Source organism: Wyeomyia smithii, chromosome 3 (genome assembly GCF_029784165.1).
Source record: "Wyeomyia smithii strain HCP4-BCI-WySm-NY-G18 chromosome 3, ASM2978416v1, whole genome shotgun sequence".
Classification (NCBI taxonomy): Eukaryota; Metazoa; Arthropoda; class Insecta; order Diptera; family Culicidae; genus Wyeomyia; species Wyeomyia smithii.
In genome coordinates, this window is record NC_073696.1 from 242392752 (window position 1) to 242411861 (window position 19110).

At 36.6% G+C, this 19110-nt stretch overlaps 1 protein-coding gene across 1 annotated transcript in view; it reads right to left on the reverse strand.

The window, feature by feature from the left end:
* LOC129731986 (adhesion G protein-coupled receptor L1-like) overlaps positions 1-19110 on the reverse strand; it is a 178686-nt gene that overhangs the window by 83046 nt on the left and 76530 nt on the right. Inside the window, exon 2 of the mRNA XM_055692427.1 lies at positions 12695-12919. Coding sequence (XP_055548402.1) covers positions 12695-12864 — 170 coding nt within the window. The 5' untranslated portion in view covers positions 12865-12919. The remainder of the gene's footprint in view (positions 1-12694; positions 12920-19110) is intronic.

Consider the following 19110-nt stretch of genomic DNA (forward strand, 5'->3'; position numbering starts at 1 on the left):
TTCTAGTTTGCCGCCAAGGATTGAACGCAAAACTCTGCGCTCAAAAACACCGATCGGCCTCTTTCAACGTCCTTGCTTCTTTGCCGTAGAGGACTACGGGAAGAATAAGTGTTTTGTAGAGTGCAAGTTTAGTACGGGTTTGCAGACTACGGGACCTCAGCTGGTTACGCAATCCGTAAAAGGCCCTGTTTGCAGCTGCTATCCGCCTTTTTATCTCACGACTAACCTCGTTGTCACATGTCACTAGTGTACCCAGGTAAATAAATTCGTCTACTACTTCAAAAATTTCCCCATCGAACACCACCTCAGCACCAACATCCGTAGGACTACGACGCTCTCTACCAGCCACCATGTATTTCGTTTTGGCAGTGTTAATGATGAGCCCTAATCTCGCAGCTTTTCCCCTGAGAGGCCCGAAGGCCTCTTCCACAGCTCTACGGGTCATACCAATGATGTCGATATCGTCCGCAAAATCGAAAAGCATGTGAGACTTCGTAATGATGGTGCCGCTCCTTTGCACGCCGGCCCTCCGAATAGCACCAGCCAATGCGATGTTGAACAATATGTTTGACAGCCCGTCTCCTTGCTTCAAACCATCTAACGTCACGAAGAAGTCCAAAATCTCACCGGCTATCCTGACGCATGATGTAGAGCCTTCAAGGGTGGCACGTATCAGCCTAACTAGTTCTGCTGGGAAACCATGTTCGATCATAATTCGCCATAACTCATTTCTCTTGACTGTATCGTACGCTGCCTTGAAGTATGGTGCGATGGTGCGTCTGCAGGTTGAATTCTCGAAATCTATCCCAGGGTTAACATTTGGTCCGTAGTGGAGCGCGCCCCTCGAAAACCACATTGGTAATCGCCAACAAAGGTCTCCGACAGCGATTTCAGTCTATGGAACAAAATATGGGAGAGAATTTTGTAAACGATATTGAAAAGGGTTATGCCCCGACAATTACTACAGTCCAGACGGTGGTATTTCTTGTCGATTCGACATATGAGACCCCCCAACCAGTCCGAGGGCGATTCTTCATCAGACCACACTCTCAGCATGAGCATGAGCATGAGCATGTTTTCTTCACCATTCAACTGCACACTAAAGTGTTTCTTCCAACGCCTGGCCACTTCCGTTCTATCGGTAATCAGGTTCCCCTCCCTACCGTTGCACATGACAGGGGCTGACACAATCCGGTTCCTGATTCCATTTATCGTCTTGTAGAAGCTTCTCGCATCGTGCCTAGAGAAGCAACCTTCCGCCTACACAAGAATCCTTTCTCAATGCTGTCGTTTCTTCCGGCGATGGAGTCTTTTTTCAGCAGCTCTAGCTTCCCGGTATCTTCCTACTCTCTGACGAGTCACAGTCGTGGCTAACATGTAAACTCTGGTGCGGTTCTTTTCATCCGTCGCTCGCTGGCACTCAGCGTCAAACCACTCATTGGACGTGGCTGTCCAGATTTACCCAACACTCCTCCCGCTGTGGTGCTGATTGCACTGTGGATATGCCTCCACTGTTCATTCAGGCTACCTCCAATTTGATCCTCGATTCGCTCATCAACCTTCCGCAGGTACTCTGTAGCCACTTCTCCAGTTGATAACCACTGGATATTCAACTGTATTCTCCTTGTCATCCTGGATTTTAACACGTTGGACAACCGGGCGCGAATCTTGGATACCACAAAATAATGATCCGAGTCGGGGACCCGCCAACAGCCATAAATACGATAGCCATACGGACGTTTGCCATAAATACGACTGCCATAAAGATGATTGCCATACAGTACGTTGGCCATAATAGACGAAAGCCATAATATATGTTAGCCATAATAGACGTTAGCCATAATTTTGCAATTTCCCTTTTTCTACCCTTTTTATAAATTTCAGTTCAACTACCATCTTGCATTCGACTCTGCTGTAATGTAATGTACGCATGAAACTAGTAAGAAAAGGTTAAATTTACTGTGAAAAATGTGTTATCAATTATTGAGGTGGAAGCGAATTATTTGAAGCCAACGATTAAATGAAAATTATATGTTACACGCTTTTTTTTGTTCAACAACAGACCCCATAAACTCTGCCAGGTGGACGACGCTCTCAGTTCGTAAATTGTCTATTTTTCAGAAGGTCAATTTTCTCTTATTCATTTTTTTTATGGGTTATACCAGTTCTTGGCATTTCATGCATTTTTAAGACATAAAGTATAGAAGAATTTTTCGATTTTGAACATTTCATGAACTATGTATTTCTGTTCGTGAGGCTTAACATTAGCTGAAATTTTGTTTGGGGACATTTTTCGAGAAACCAATACACTAAGATCGCTTTATACGCGGTTTTTTACGCGGATTCCGGAATTTAAGCGTTTTTTACGCGGATTCCGGAATTTACGCGGGTTTTTTAAGCGGCACGCATCGCCGCGTAAAAAGCGACTTTATTGTATTTGAAAAGACAGTGTATAGGCACCCTAGTATTTGTTTTGAAAATAATTCAACAGGATATCCATGCGGCGAAGACGCATCGTCGAGGGCAAGGAACCAAGCCACCGAGGTTTCCACAGTCCGAGCCGGCCCCGACCCGCCGTCGGAAGCGGCGGCCTCTCGCATACAAACAACTGTTCTACTGGTTTCCTAGGCATACTCACCACTAGGGGCTTTCCCCTAGTTTACGTCCGAACGAGCGATAGCGAGTAAGGACAGCATTCACCTCGGACAATCGAGTCGGCCGCAGGCCGCGAGTGTTTCAGAGATAATTTTTTAATTTGAACCCTAGCTATTGTTAATTATGTAGTTCAATTGCATAACTTAACAAAATATAGGATGAATTACCGCAATAATAGTTTAAAATATTGCTAATTAGCATTGTGTATTTATTTCAAAAATAGTTGTTGTGAGCTGCAAGCAATTAACGAAGGTTACTTTCGCACTAACAGCAGTAAAAATTCGCGAAAATTTACATATGTTTAATGCACATGAATAAAGTAAATTTGAATACATAGTTATATTTGCAGCTTTAAGTTTATCTCGACACAATATACAAATTTACAGAGTCTAAAACGATTCTGTATTGTGCATTATTAACGCTGTGAAATTGTGTATGTTTTTCACTTTATGTGCTAGAAACCGTTATATGTTTTCATTTTTATTAATAAATAGTAAATTTCATTTGTTGGTACTGTATAATAAAAATGGTTTATATGTTTTTTAAAATCAGGGGCCGGTCAAATGAAAATCCCAAAAAAAAGTGTTCAATTTAGCGTTGATGTTCTGATGATCTGCTGCTTTTGCTATCAAGTGAGCCTATAACTGTTGATGTTATTTACTGAAATTATTTTGGTTGTATTATCTAGAATGTCCTGCTATATTATTCAAATGTAATAAACACGGTAATGCAAATGATTTATTTAATTTAATGTTTACCGCCTTTTTCGGAATTAAGCAAGCAGTTTCTAACCATTTTTTTCGTATAAAAGAATCACAACTTGCAGGCTATGCAAAGAGAATCGAGATGCAGAGTCGCATCATGATGATTTTTTTTATTTTATACAGTGTGGATTATTTGTGGTTGTTAGTAAAAAATAAATCAAATCATCGATGCATATTGTACGAATTATAAATTTATAAAAGATTAAAAGTTACCAACAGATTTTGAAAAAGTTCCTTTTGGTTTTGGGATAGATTAATTTACAAGTTCGCAATACTCTGTTTGTTTTTTATCTGAGTAAAAATCTAGACAAATTTATTCAGCAGCAAAAATTGATTGATGAATTTGTCAAAAATGGCTCTGCTACTCGACATACAAAAAAATCAAACTCTGGCTGCTGTTCATGCTACCAAAAAGTTTAAAAGTTTCCAAATTATTCAAAATGAGTTGAGTCAATCGTGTCACCTTTCTTTATGCCTTGAGTTTACTACGCAGCATATGGCACAAACTATTGTATAAACTTTGGCATTTCTAGACAAAAACAACAAAAAGGCAAACGTTACAAATATAAACAAAATCCAAAATTGAAAGGACAAACATGATTCCGGACAATCAACCAATTTCTCCATATAATCGATGAATAAAAAAATACCAAAGGATTCATCTCGTCCTTTATATAAAAAAATCGATGACCAATAGCGGAAATCATATCAGCAGCTAAAAGATGAGCGAATGATATGAAAATTTCGAAAATTACGATTTAGTAAATTATGTTCATGGATTTGCTTCAGCTCTAGGCTCCGAAAACAATAAATTATGAAATAATATTGATTAAACACATAGTTAGAATACATTACATATTCAGGAAACTTATATTATATACTAGAATAAGAAGAACTGTAAATGAAATTTTCAATTTAAAAGAAAATTCTTTGTGCTGGTGAAATTAATTATTACAGAAGGTTGTATACTGTATCTCCTGTTATCACTTTCAATTGTGATAATTGCATAATTGTAGTTACTGTATTGGCAATTTCATTTCCACTTTTTACATCGTGATTATCGTAAAAAACTGCGTTAGAAATATTAAAGAGATATACAACGTGCTTGAAATCTATAATCATCTTTCATCCATAAGGCAGAACAACATTCTATCAATCATGTCTTATCAACTATAAATACCTAATGTTTTGGAGCAGGAGAAAAATATAAAATTTTTCAATAATAAAAAAAATTATGGCATACATACATTATGAGTATCGTACGTTATGGCTATCGTATATTATGGTTAACATCCATATGCGAAAATAATATTATGGCTAATGTCGCTTATGGCTGTCGTACGTCTGGCAACCGTCCATATTGCTAACGTATTTAGGGCTGTTGGGGTGTCACCATCCGAGTCAACGTTTGGTCCTCTGAATGACCTCACGGCTATAACGTCTGAAAAGTGTCGACCATCAATCAGAAAATGGTCGATCTGAGAGCAGGCCTCTCAATTTGGGTGTCTCTAGGTGTGCTTACGTATATTCCGGCGTGCAAAATAAGTGCTACAGATAGCCATACCTCTGGCTGCAGCAAAATTTACAAGCCTCAAACTCTGGGCGTTATATAGATTCCTGGAATACCCATACTAGGTGGTATTCGGCCAGTTTTGGCTGTTCTCCAGAAATTGTAAGTAACCACCTTGAACTTCAAAGTGGCGTCATGAGCTAATTTGTTTTTTTTTTTTTCTGGGCATCATTCTGGCTTCGGGAATGTCTACATTGAGTGGTTTTCGACCATTTTGACTGTATTTCTAAAACCAGAATCCATCTGAATTTCAAAATGGCGTTTGGAACTAAATTCCAGTTTCTGGTATCATCTCGATTTGGGTAGTGTCCGGCCATTTTATCCCGTTTGCCTTTAAAATGGAATTCAAAATGGCGTCTTGAGTCCGAGCTTTGGATATTACCCCGGATCCAAGCATACCCATATTAGATGGAATTAGCCTTGTTTTTAGCTTTAATTTGTCAAAATCTGCTTTAAAACAAGGCTCTACATATTTTACAGGCACAATACGAACAATTTTCGTGACGCTCGAAGTGTTGGATATTTCAATGCACCCCTATTTCAGAATGTTGCCGTAAAACGGAATTCTACGTCAGAAACTGTCGCCAGGAATCGGGTGATACTCATTTTTTTGCGAGCGGCACACGATGTTGGGAGACTGCAAAACACACTCCATTCATCTCGTTCGGGAGACCTCACAGAATTTACCCCAGTGTAGTGCAAAAAGACGTAGCTTCTACCTCAGAAAACCTCTCTCTCTCTCGGTCTCTGTGCGTCTCTTGGTTGAGAGTGTGTTTGATCACAACTGGTGATGCCACATATTCAAATTTATCTGTAGTTGTAATACAGAATTTGTCGACATTTTCGTGCGGATATCTGCATTCACGGATTTTTCAAATCAAATTGACATTGTAGACAAATGCAAACAATCACAAAACGTTTACGTTTAAAATATTTCTGTTATTAAATAGGGCGTACGTAGGCATGAATTATATTAAATTATAAGGAAGATAATACGTGAAGCACAAATGCGTACAACATTTGATTGGTCCACTTGCCGGTTTCTGCGGGTTGATAAAACTGAAATGTTATCAGTCAAATGTACACCCGATTTTTTACGCACGAAAGGTGCGTTTCATGTGAAAAACGTGCAAAAAAGAGTGTTATTTCGAGAAATTGTGCAAAAAATTTCGTGTAAAATTAGACCGTGCAAAAAATAAGATTCGGGTGCCTAATTTGTATCAAAATTTTCCTAGCGCCTTACGAAAATGCGAGATACTCGCGTACCAAGTTGGCAAAATTGTTGAATGTGGTCAAATCAACGAGTAAGAACGTGTGTCGACTGCCAGGATGACAGGATCAAAGGAAAATCGAAATCCGAAGGCCGCAAACGACGAAAAAAATAGCCAGCAGTTTCAAGCGGAATACCAATCTTTCCGTCCGAGATGTCGCCAGCAGTCTGAGAGTGTCGTCTACAACTGTAAATCTAAAAACGAGCTAAATTGTAGACTTACAAAAAGGTGGTGACTCCAAATCGTGACGATGAGCAAGCTCCGCCCTATAGAAAAACAAGAAGACACGAAAGACAGTTGTCAAGGAGATGCAGTTCAAGGCTAACTTACGTTCTGCGGCGAACAATGTGACCAAGAAGGCTGCACAAGACTTGATGGAAGGAGACAAGAGAAATGCCCGGCAACTTGTGTTTGCTGAAAAGAACTTTTCCTTTATTCTGTACGAATTGCCAATTAAATTTGATTTTTTATTAAAAAAAAGACTGAATGTGTGTAACATTTTTGTTTGACTAATTTTTGACCGTTACACCCTTCATACGTCGAAACTGACAGGAATGTCAAAACTCTCAACAAAGTGAAAAATGAGAAAAACGTCTGAAATGTCAAAATGGTACAAAAAGTCATTGAAGAAAGTGTCAAAATTGTCGGAATTTTAAACATGTGTGTTAGACTGGGACACGGTTATATGGGAAAAAAGTGATGGTGTTATTTTTTCGCTCCCATTTTCGTGTATTTTATGGGTCCTATGACGACTGTGTAACTTTTCAGATCGATCGGTTGATTTTTGCGCCTGATTTTTAAAGTTACCATGCGATTTTTTATGGAAAAATCCATTTATTCAAATCTTATTCTCTAGAGATGTCCAGCTGGCTCTTAAAAATATATCAACACATAATATTTGTAGGAAATATTATAAAATTCTTCTGAAAACCGTAAGGCGCTACAATGCTTGTAGAAAAAATTATTCACCCAAAACTGATTGAATGTCTGACGAACAGCTCAACATTAAATTTGTTTAGCAATACTGCTGCAGTATTTTTTACATTTATATTTTGTCCGACCCTGATGTGAATGTTCCATACGAAGTGACCACCAATAAGTACAAACTTGGACACGACCATCACAGATTTTGCTCAAAGTTGGGGAACTTATTCATCTAGTGTCACTTTGGATAAATCCCAATTTTGGTGCCGATTGGAATATCCCCGCTTGATGGGAGGGCCTCTTTGTTGCAAGGTAACGCATTTTTTGTCAGAACAACTTTTTTCTTTTTCTTACAATTTACAGACGTAAGACGTCTGAAAAATACTGATAGTTGAATTGAAAGTTGAAGTTGAAAAATAAAGCAAGGAATCCAGAAAAAATAATATTTATGACCGGAAGTGTTACCAGAATCAAATTCGAATGAGAAAGACTTAGTCAAAAAAAAAAAAAAACCGTCGCCCTCCGAAGGATCCATTCCAGACAGTGTCGAAAATGAGCGAAACTTAAAAAATGACAAAAATTTTAAAAAAGTACGAAATTCCAATAATGTCACAAATGTGAAAAAAATCAAATAGTAGAGACATGGAAAGCTTTAAATTGTAACAGGCTTAATTATTGGAGAATTGAGGGAAAATAATAGTTGAAGGGGTTGATAATACGACACGACCGCAAAGTTAACGTAGAACTACGACAGCCTGTCTGATGTCAAGTAATTTTGTAGTAATCGATTGGAAAACTTGAAGAGAAGCGTTGTTTAATTGACTTGAATCATTCGAAAATAATGTTGAAGGTTGCTGTAACAAAGTTGAAGTTAGAATACAACTTCACTGTCAAAACAAGACAGCCTGGTTGGAACTGCACATTCCCCGCATTCCCAGGACATGTTACGCCGGTTTGTCCGTGTGGAACGCTGCGATCGAATGAGTCGCCTGCTCAGCCTTGCTGCGCTAAAACCAGCTGTTGCTTTGCCGAATGCGCGCCGAGCCAGTTTCCAGTAGGAGTCAACCGTTCTCTTACTGGTTATACAATTTTTGCATGCTAGTTTTTATGCGAGACTACTGAGAGTTAAACTTTGTTATGAAGAATGTTTGTTATAAGAATGAAGGAAATTGGTTGGAAACTGACCGATTTTGAAGTTTTGAAAGTGGAAAATTTTCGGTAAAATAGTGCAAGTAATATTAGCCTAAAATATAAATAAATAAGAAAAATCAGTACCATGAAACGGGGTGGATTGATCAATTTTTATAACAATTTTCAATTACCTAGCTTCATGTACATTTTTCCCGAAATAGTATAATTTTAAAACAAGTACTGGTATGTGCTCCAGTAAACCTCTATGGCTATTGGTGAAATTTCTATCGTCTACTTCATGAAATAAATTCGATAACTCTATACGGTACTATGAGGTAAATTGGGGTGAAATTGATCACCATTGAAATCCATACATTTTTTTGGTAATGTGCTATTTTTCGATATGCTAAAGATAAATGATGATTTTTGTACTGACAAATATCATTTACAGCTAGTTTGGAAACGAAAATAACGATATTTAAGGTTAAAATTTGTTTAATTTCGGTTCACGAGCTGCGTGTTGCTAAATTTGCTCTTATTTGATCGTCGTTAGACCGATTTCAATTGGGTTTGTTGATAAAAGTTTAAAAACTAGCTCTGAAATTAAAATCTTTGAGTTTTTTTCAAACTTTACTCACTTCTCCAAATTTAACGTAATTAACCCTCAACTAAGATTACTTTAAGTAAATTCAAAACTTTTTTTTGTTATTTGGAAATTTGTTTGATCAAATTTGATTGAGTTTTGACTGAGTTAGAAGAATTTTTCGAAAATATGAAAAATCGCACCGGGCCACAGTGGAGCACTTAGAACATAAAACCTGATCAAAATTATTTTTAAGGGTTTTTGTACTGGAAACGTATCATGGATCAAAAATGTAGTATAATAGTTGTGACTAAAAATTTCATGGATTAACCCACCTTTGAGTGATTTGTTACTTTTCTGATTATGTAGTTCGGATTCAATAGTAGTTTCTTTTCTACAATAAATGACTAAGGCTTTATAAATGAAACATAACTATTTTTTTAGATCAGTGAGGTTCGGGGCTTACACTGTTTTGTTTATTAACCAATCTGAGCACTTAGAAGAATCTGAAAAGTCACTAGTATTATTACCATTGTCCGTGTACGAACATTTCACTCGCAACATTTGCATTGCTTCGGGCGAAAAAGCTTGACCGTTTTTCTTGGATTTTGGCCTAGAGCTCGTAATCAAAGGATCGGAATTCAATAGCAACCTGTTGAGAATGTCTCAGAACACCCATCCATTACATGACAGAGGTATGTTCTTGAAACTGAGGCAACAATACTGCCGGAAGCTGAAAAGTTGAAATTTTTCGATGATTTTCACAATGATGTAGCTCATGAGTTCGGATTGGTTCGGATGATCTAAAACCACCAGTTTGACCAGAAACATACAGGCTTTGATTTGCAATTGACTGTTTACATTGAAACTCATTTATACTTAACTTACTTCATATAATATGACATATAAAAAATCTCACTTACAGAATTTTTGTGTTTATTAGAATGTTTCCTGGAAATATTGAGACTATTTATAAGTTTTCTAAATTTACAGATTGAGTAAACTAACCTTCTTTGACAATCTCCATAATTGGTTTGATGACAAATCACTACGTTGCACTTGATTGTTTTAAAAAAATGTGAACGGTACGGAAGCATCGAATGCAACAACAAAAAGCTAAAATTTGATCGATTTCAATCAGCTGTAACAAAGGTTAACAATACTTCTGGATGATCATGAGCTGTCAAAAGATTCAGCAGGCATCACACTTCCAAATGAGACTATGCAGAACATGGTGAATAAACTTTTGCTTTTCTGACTTTTGATCGGGTTTTTAATTGATTTACTCCTATGTGCGGGCGTGCAAGGGTTAACTTTGACAGGTATGTGAATCATGCAAAAGTTGCGTTTAAGGACACGTTAACATTGCCTAGTGTTGTAAGCGCAATTTCACCCTACTGATCAATTTCACCCCATTCCACGGTACGAATGATATAGCAGATAAAAATCAAAATAGTAAAAGAAATAATATTAGAAACGTGGATATTATGTGAATTTTGCACTTTGTTTGTTATTAATGCGTGCAGGTATTTTTAAAGCCAGAACGGTTTTGTTTGTTCATTGTGTCGTCTTCGGTAAAGTTGTATATATTTTGTTTTCCAAAAAACACATCTTTTTTTTCATGAAACAGATGTTTGAAAAATCAAAAAGCTCGCTGACCATGAGAAAAAGAGAAAAACAAGTTTAATGTTTCTAAAAACTAAAAAAAAAGGTGCTACGGTTTGTTTGATTGGTACAATGTCTTCGGCAAAGTTGTACACAGTAATGTGGTCCTTCCAGAAAAAAATATACATTGTAGCACAGAATAGTGTTAAGACAAAAACACGAAAAATAAATCTTTTGGATCACCAACACCATAAATTTTTATTAAAAATTATTCGGGATTCAAAGAAAAATAATGGTAATAGAATAAAATAACACTTTTAGTCCAAAGTATCCGCCCGATTAAAAACGGTTGGCCTATTTTTTATGGAATTGCACCACAGTCAAATACAGAGAATAATAAGTTTTTGATCAGACATCGATTCTATCCAAATTTGAAATTGAAATGCAGAACTGAGGATATTCATTCTATTTTGTTCGCCTCGTAGAGCTCAATTTGAAATAGTATCTCTTATAATATGCGAGACATTATTTACTGAGATTGCAGATAAAATGTGAAATGAATACTAAGCGGAAAAAACTTTTAGCTGTGGTTACAATCTGCCTTCTAGTTTTTTTTCGATCACGGCAGTATTTGTGAAAACAGCAAGTGTGCAACGTTCAATTAATATATCCGATGTTCCGCAGGCCAATACACAAACAACAGGAATAATATTTGCTGGAAAGTGCGATAATTTCATTAGCATAACATTGCAAGCAGCAGTACTGGATTCCAGCGGGAAACACTGCAACCACACGCGACCGGCAGAATGCTAACTGCCTGCTGCTTAATTACGTGACCAACTGTATTCTAACGGACCGTGTCTAATCCACCTTTGTTGCTGAATACTTTCCTGGAATGGTCTTTATTGGATTCGAAAACCGTTAGCAGGAACCCGAAAGCAATTTAAAATTGGCCACATTCATTAATTTGCGAAAATTGATTGCAGAGAAGTCCTTTGTATATTTTTGTGATCTTCTCAATCGTCTTTTCTTCTGGGGTGCAAAATTTCATTTAAAACAGAATTTATATCGTTGCTTTTGTACATATTTCAGGGAACGTCTTTGCATAATGGTTATTTCAAAAATCGAGTTGGATTTCCAGAGTGAAATGACTATTCTAACAAACTGACGCAAATGCCACGGGATAGAACCGATGCTGTTACATTTGTGTTTTAAATAACCGCCTCCCAGCCACCCACCGTTGGCTGACTGGCTGGCTGGGTGGCATTCTTCGTAGAATGCTCGTTCCTTCTTCGACAAATCTGGTTAAAAACGGTTCGTTATGCATCGCCCGTTGAATGGAAGAAAGAACGAAGAATATGTCTATTTCTTTATGGCTGGAGCGGCTTTGCTGCCATACTACCAGGGCCAGACTGTGTGGTTTTCTTCTTGTTGAATGAAGGATGAAAATGTAATTTGGATGGTTGCCTAGTGCGCTTACCAATGAGGGATTTCACGTCAATTTAACCAGCCGCTAGTTGCACCCTTTCGAGATTGCGGTGAAACTTTTCTTGTTTGTTGACATCGGTTATCTTGCAAATTTTTTTCATAAAAAAATCAATGAATTTTTCTAAATATTTTTTTCCAATTTTTTGTGAGTATGCAAAATTACTGCTTCGCTACGATGTGAGAGGATGTTGCCAACACCACAGACGAGGTTGCGTGAAATCCCATCAGGGCATATTTTCTGTGACGCATTTAATTTCGCACTGGAAGTGCGCCGCTTTCAGGGGGAAGTTTATTCAGCTAAGTTTTACTTCACAGTTTCTTTCATTGCGTTTTTTTCTCTTGACATTATATGCTAAAGTAGACAAACCAGAAATGTGTCGTTTCTAACCGAAGTATCATGCCGTGATTCTATGTGATGCAATCTGACTCTTATCTGCATGCACTAGTGGTATTCCGAAACAAAAGTTTTTTTTTGCTCCCGAAGCTGCGTGCAACTTCATTTCCTTTGTTATCCATACGACGGCAACGCAAAGCGAAATAATAATTATTACGGTAGGTAACATCCTGCCATTAGAAATTCAACGATAATTACTCGTTTTTATGATCCTTTGAAATGGTGTTTACATTGCTCCGCTAGTACCAGCACTAATAACAGCGGTAGCGAGCGCGAGGTAAAATAATTCTACTCTACACTCGAACTTACCTGTACGTGATGAATGCAAACGCTAGCCCCACCAGACTGACGGAGCTTCCAAGCACGACGCCGAGGGCTATCAGTCCGCCTTGCGAGCCCCAGGTTGTGCTCAGCGTTCCGTACGAAACGTTGGCGGCCGGCGGAAATCCGTGAATGTGTCCGGTGTAGAGCGTTTCCATGATAATGTCGGTTTTTGCCTAAACCAAGGATTGCAGCAGAAGCGGAAGCGGGATCCTGCAAACGAGACAGAGAGATCGACACGGAGAGATATAGCGGACTGTAGCAGCGAAGAGTACGATAATGAATGACAAATTAGGCGATTTGCATCATGATGCTGTTGTTTTTGTTCGCAAACAAGTTTGTAACTTTTTCCGCCCGCAAGCACTTTCGGTGCTCGTGTTGATAATAGCTTCCAGGTGTGCGCAACTTCTGCTGTAGTTTACTTTTCCCCACTGAGGGATGGTGTTATTATAGTGATAGGAACGTCAAATAGAATTTGCTGTGGCAAACCATAACAATTGTTCGAAAGTTGTCATTGGTTATGGCAAAGGGAATATTTTTTTGTTCAGTGCTGTTGAATATATTATTAAAGTTGTCAATTAATGTTGAGAATTTTTTGGAGTACCAAATGAAACACGCAGTTACCAAAAACTTCATCTTGAATTATGACATTAGTAGATTTGAGAGATTGTATTGCGGAAGCTGTAGTATCGAAAAGCAACACGAAAAAAGTTTATTCGATACATATTAAAACTTCTCTACAGAGTTCACTGCTGTTTTTCATGCTCGTGAATATATCACAAAAACCGATAGATAAATCTTAAGTGAAATTTTATTACACATGAATCTAACATATCCTCAACTAGATTATAAAAATAATTAGGAGAATATAAATCAATAACAATATATTGAAAATAATGGAATATTACATGATGCTACAGCGATTTAGAACTTCATATTAGAAATTGGCAGCGCATTCAATTTCTCAACAGATTTTAAAAGATTTTGAAGTTTTGAAAAGAAGGAAGATAGAACATACACAGGTTTACAGGTTCTTCTTTTAATTATGGCTTTTGACTCTTGCCAGTGAAAGACCATTCGTCTTTCAAGGAGACTTTTCACAATTTCTTCACGCTGATATCTCTTTCATTTTTGTTAAGTTAAGTCTTTGATTTCAATTTTAAAACCGTACCAGTGACATACGAACGCTAGCTGCTAGACGTTGATAGGAGGAAAAAAAGAATATTACCGGTCATTTAGTGCCACGTTCACCCGTAATGCTGGTGGCTGTTAGTAGTACATGGTTACTGCAAAAGTACTTAAATGGCTGGGATTCTGCCCGGAATACAAAGAGCACAAAATTCATTAGCAACTGGCACCTTTTGGTGCCTTAAAGTGTTGTAATTGAAGTGGCTAGTTGAATTTTCTCTTTTACAAAACGTTGCAGATAGCAAGGAAAGCCTTGCGAATAAGCATATTTTTCTTAGTGTTCATTTTCCGATAGCGGCCTGTGCAGTGAATCGTTCTGGTCTTAACTGGTCTTTACTGAGAAAGGGAGAATCTACCGAATTCGCTAATTGCAATGTTTGTCTTGTCATTACAAGCTACGAACAAATACTTTCCTAATTCGAATATCTGCGAAGTGATGATGGCAATATACATAAGGTTTCATTCATATATTTCATTTATATTAATTATTGTCCAAAGCGCTCTAATGTCTCAGCAATTAAAAATGCACTGTTAGCTAAATATATAGAAAAATACTGTAGTCCTACGTCATGCGGTCGTGTCTGTTATACCACCCTCCTATTTTTTTCAATTTTTCTTGCTTGTTGCATTTTAAATATAGAAAATTTCATACAAGGATATCGATCGATTCCCATTTTTAATTACAGTGGCCATTTCACTTGGAGTTCCTGACCTGTTCCCTTCGGGACTGCTTCAACTAAGACCAGATCACACCACTTGGGCTGCCAGGCATTCGCTTTTCTATCATACACTTGCTTGCGCTTTTTTTTAATCACGCATTTTTGCGGAGTGGAGGTCATAGAATATATTTTTTCCATTTCTTTCTACTTTTCAAACGGCCAAAATAAACGGCGGTAGAAAAATGAACGAGCTAAAAATAAAACTGTGTGCTAAGGTCTGAAAACGGAGCTTTGACCATAACTTTAAACTTGAGAAATACTTGAAAACCTTAAGATATGTGCGCTAGTAACACTCGACCAGACCTACAACTTACACTAGAACTCTACAGAAGTTCTAATTTTTTTTTATTCGTAGCACCTACAACGATTCCAAATATTTCGCACAAAAAATCTTTGCATCCGCTCTCAATACATGAAAATTTCCAGCATGAAAATTTTATTCAAAATGGAGTAATGCCGAGAGTGACGTAAAAAAAGTAGAAGGTTGAAAGTAGAAGGTAAAAAATAGAAAAGTAAAGAGTAGAAATGCTAGGAGTAGAGAAGTGAAGAGTAGAAAAGCAACCAAAAGAAAAGTAGAGAGTGGTTAGTAAAGAGTAGAAACGCTTAGAGTAGAAAAGAAAAAAGACGAAAATTAACAAATACAAATCAAAGAGTAGAAAAGAAAAGTGAAGTAAAACAAAAGTAAAGAGAAGTAAAGAGTGATAACACACCCCATTTTTTTGGTCAGAAGTTTGTCATAAAGCTTTCGAGCTCTCGGTTTCACAGATTCAGCTTGTTTGGATTTCGTTTTGACTGCTTCTGCTTCCGACGGGTCTGCAGACCCATTCTTCCCTTGGCACGCATAACGTTACTCGCCGAGGTTCCAAGCTTTCTCGCCACATCTCGTACTGATACTGAAAGATGCCGCTTGTAGTATTCCTTGACCTTTTTGTCCAATGTGGGATCAACAGGCCAGGGTTTTCTACCACGTCTTGGGGCATCAGTAAATGTGCACTCTCCACAATACCTCCGCAATGCGGTTTGAACTGCTCCGACACTTATACCTTCTTCTCTGGCTAATTTTGTTATAGAAAGACCACTCACGGTCCCCTTATTTGTGCACAATTCGCTTTCTTTGCTCGGGAGAAAGGCCACGCATTTTCAAAATTTCGCACTAAATGTTAGAAAAAATGACAGCATCTATTTCTTTTGGCTGTAAACAACAGGACGCAGCCAACGTTTGGTTGAATACTGCATGTTATTTGAAATGACGGTTGATAAAGTGTATTTATAATTATCGGAACGGTCTATATTTATTATTTAGTTTTTAAGTTAATATTTTATTATTTAGTTTTTATTATGTTAAATATTTAGAAGAAATGAGGTGTATGTATACAGACCCTGTTCGATTTTGATAACACTCATGATTTTTTTCTATTTCTTGAGTGACCTATAACGACCTAGACGCTCGATATGGCCACTAATGGGCTACTTTGCGGATTTCAAATTGTTATTGGTTTCGCTTGATGAGTTTTGCTTTAATAATCCAGGAGTATCCGGAACACCACCGGAACAGGCCTGGTCGTGGTTCTAAGTACTGCATTGATCATGGTCATTATATTAGACCATTAGTGGTTGTCCTCATCGGTAACAAAAAACCATAAAACCTTGCTCATGAAGGTTGTAGAGTAAGAATTGGTTGAAGGAACGAGCAGAAAACTGCTAAAAACGAACTGCCTGAACAAGAGGGGGCACTGTTGTTAAAATTTTGAACGAGCCCGAAACTCCCAATTACCCGGAAGACAAAAGTACGTTATAAAAATACAGAAGAATAAAATATACTCCGGATAATCGAACCATTTTTTCCGGATAATCGAGCCCCCGGATAATCGAGTCTCCGAATAATCGAGTCCGACCTGTAGTAGAAAAGTGAGAAAAAAACAGGAAAGTAAAAATATAGTAAGGAAAGTTAATAATAACAGAAAATAAAAATGAATGATAGAGTAAAAGTAATAATAGAAAAGTAAAAATATTGTAGATAAGTAAAATAATAGTAGAAAAGTAAAAAATAGTTGAGAGGTAAATCCAAACAGTTTATATATATTGCGAGAAAAATAGTAGAAGAATAAAAAAGTAAAAATTATAGTACAAACAAAATAGTATAAAAGTAAAAAATGTAGAGAAGTAAAAAAAATAGTAAAATAGAAAAAATAGTACAGAAGTAAAAGAATACAGGTCGGATTCGATTATCCGGAGACTTGATTATCTGGAATTCTAGACTCGATTATGCGGAATTTTATTTTTCTGGTGTTCGTTTTCAATTTTCAATCCGAAATTTTACCTTCACCATCCCCTCTGGCTTATTTGTTAATATTCATGTCATTTTCGGCACGTTTAGGACATTCGAACAATGAGTGAGAATAATCGATGTCCAATTTTTTATTTACTTTTCAAGATTTCACCCCGTTTTGCCCCAGTAATAATTTTTGGTTACGCCACTGTATCGTACAAGTAAAATAAAATATGGAAAAAATTATTTTATGTTCGTTAATCGCAAATTTGAATATTTCATCTGTGATTCGATTATCCGGAATTTTTTTTTTTATGATCCGGATAATCGAGTCCGACCTGTACTAGAAAAGTAAATAAATAGTAGAAAGTGAAAAAACAGTAGAACAGTAAAAATTTGAGAAAGGTAGAAAAACAGTAGAAAAGTGAAAAAGAATAGTAGAAAAATTGAAGAAATAGTGTAGAAGCAAAAAAAAAAATGAAAAGGTAAAATCAGGTAGAGAAGTAAATTTTTCTTAAAAATGTGACATAATAGTAAACAGTGAAAAAAAGTAGAAAAGTAAAAACAGAAATAAGTAAATGAAAATATATTAGAAAAGTTAAAATAATGATAAATAAGAGAAAAAAGAAAGTAGATAGTAGAGTACAAAATCACAAAAGATCAGAACAGTGGTCGCAATGGTCAAAATCTTACAAAAATGGAAGAGACTAAAGAAAAAAAAGTAGAGAGTAGAGAGCGGAGACTAGAGAGTAGTAGAGGACGCCATTTACATTGGATTTCGATTAGATTGGGATTAGATTCGGATTGGATTTGGATTGGATTTGGATTGGATTTGGATTGGATTTGGATTGGGTTTGGATTGGATTTGGATTGGATTTGGATTGGATTTGGATTGGATTTGGATTGGATTTGGATTGGATTTGGATTGGATTTGGATTGGATTTGGATTTGGATTGGATTTGGATTGGATTTGGGTTGGATTTGGATTGGATTTGGATTGTTTTTGGATTGGATTTGGATTTGGATTGGGTTTGGATTGGATTTAGACTGGATTTGAATAGATTTTAATTAGTGTATTGGATTTGGATTTGGATTCGCAATGAATTTGGATTGGATTAGGGTTGAATTTAGGTTTGATATGGATTGAATTTGGATTGGATTTTTTTTGGATTTGGATGAATTTAGATTGGATTTGGCTGGGTTTGGATCAGATGGTTTTAGTATTGTTTGGATTGAAATTGGATTTGGATTTAATTTTGATTGAATTTGTATTGGATATGGATTGGGTTTGAGCTTGAAATGAATTTGGAATCGATTTGGATTGATTTTAGCTTGGATTTGGATTGGTTTTTAATTGAATTTGGTTTAAATTTAGATTGGATTTGGATTGAATACGAATTAGATTCAGATTGGATTTGAACTGGATTTGGATTGTATTTGGATGGGATTGGGATCCGATTTGAACTGGATTCTGATAAAATTTGAATTGAATTTAGATTAGATTTCAATTGGATTTAGATTTAATTTGGATTTTGATTGGGATTGGTTTTGAATTTAATTTTCAATCGCTTCGCATTGGATTTAGATTGAATTTTAATTGGATTAGGTTTTTATTAGGATTGAATTGAATTTGGATTGGAATGTGGACCGGATTTTAATTTTGATTTTGTATTGCCTTTGAATAGAATTTGAAATTGACTTGGATTGGATTTTATTTGAGTTTTGATTGGATTTAGACCGGATTTAGTTCTGGAATGGGAATGAAATTTGAAAAAAAAAATTGAATTAAATTTGGTTAGAGCTAATTATAGTTTTTAATGCATGGATTTAATTCTGATTTGAATATTGAGATGGGGATATAATAACTGGTTTGCCACTCTCTGTTATTTCGGCAAATCTAATTTTGTCATTCCTAGTGTAATGATTGTTGAATTTAATAATAATATATAATGCATTGAATAATTTAGGAATATTGAATATATCCTAAAATAATTTATTCCATAGATGTGACTCGAGACTTTCCAGAAAATACAATCAGAAAAGTTCCGAGTGGTGGCTGAATCACACACTTCATCTCGTGTAAAGAAAGCCACAAGGATACCAAAGCCGACTGGACTCCGTGTCAATCCAGTCTCCTGCAAAAGGGTGCGCTTTCTTCTTCTATTCACGAGCTGGGGAAGATGATTCGCTCCAATGAATACGAAAAGTGATAATGGAGAACACTTTTC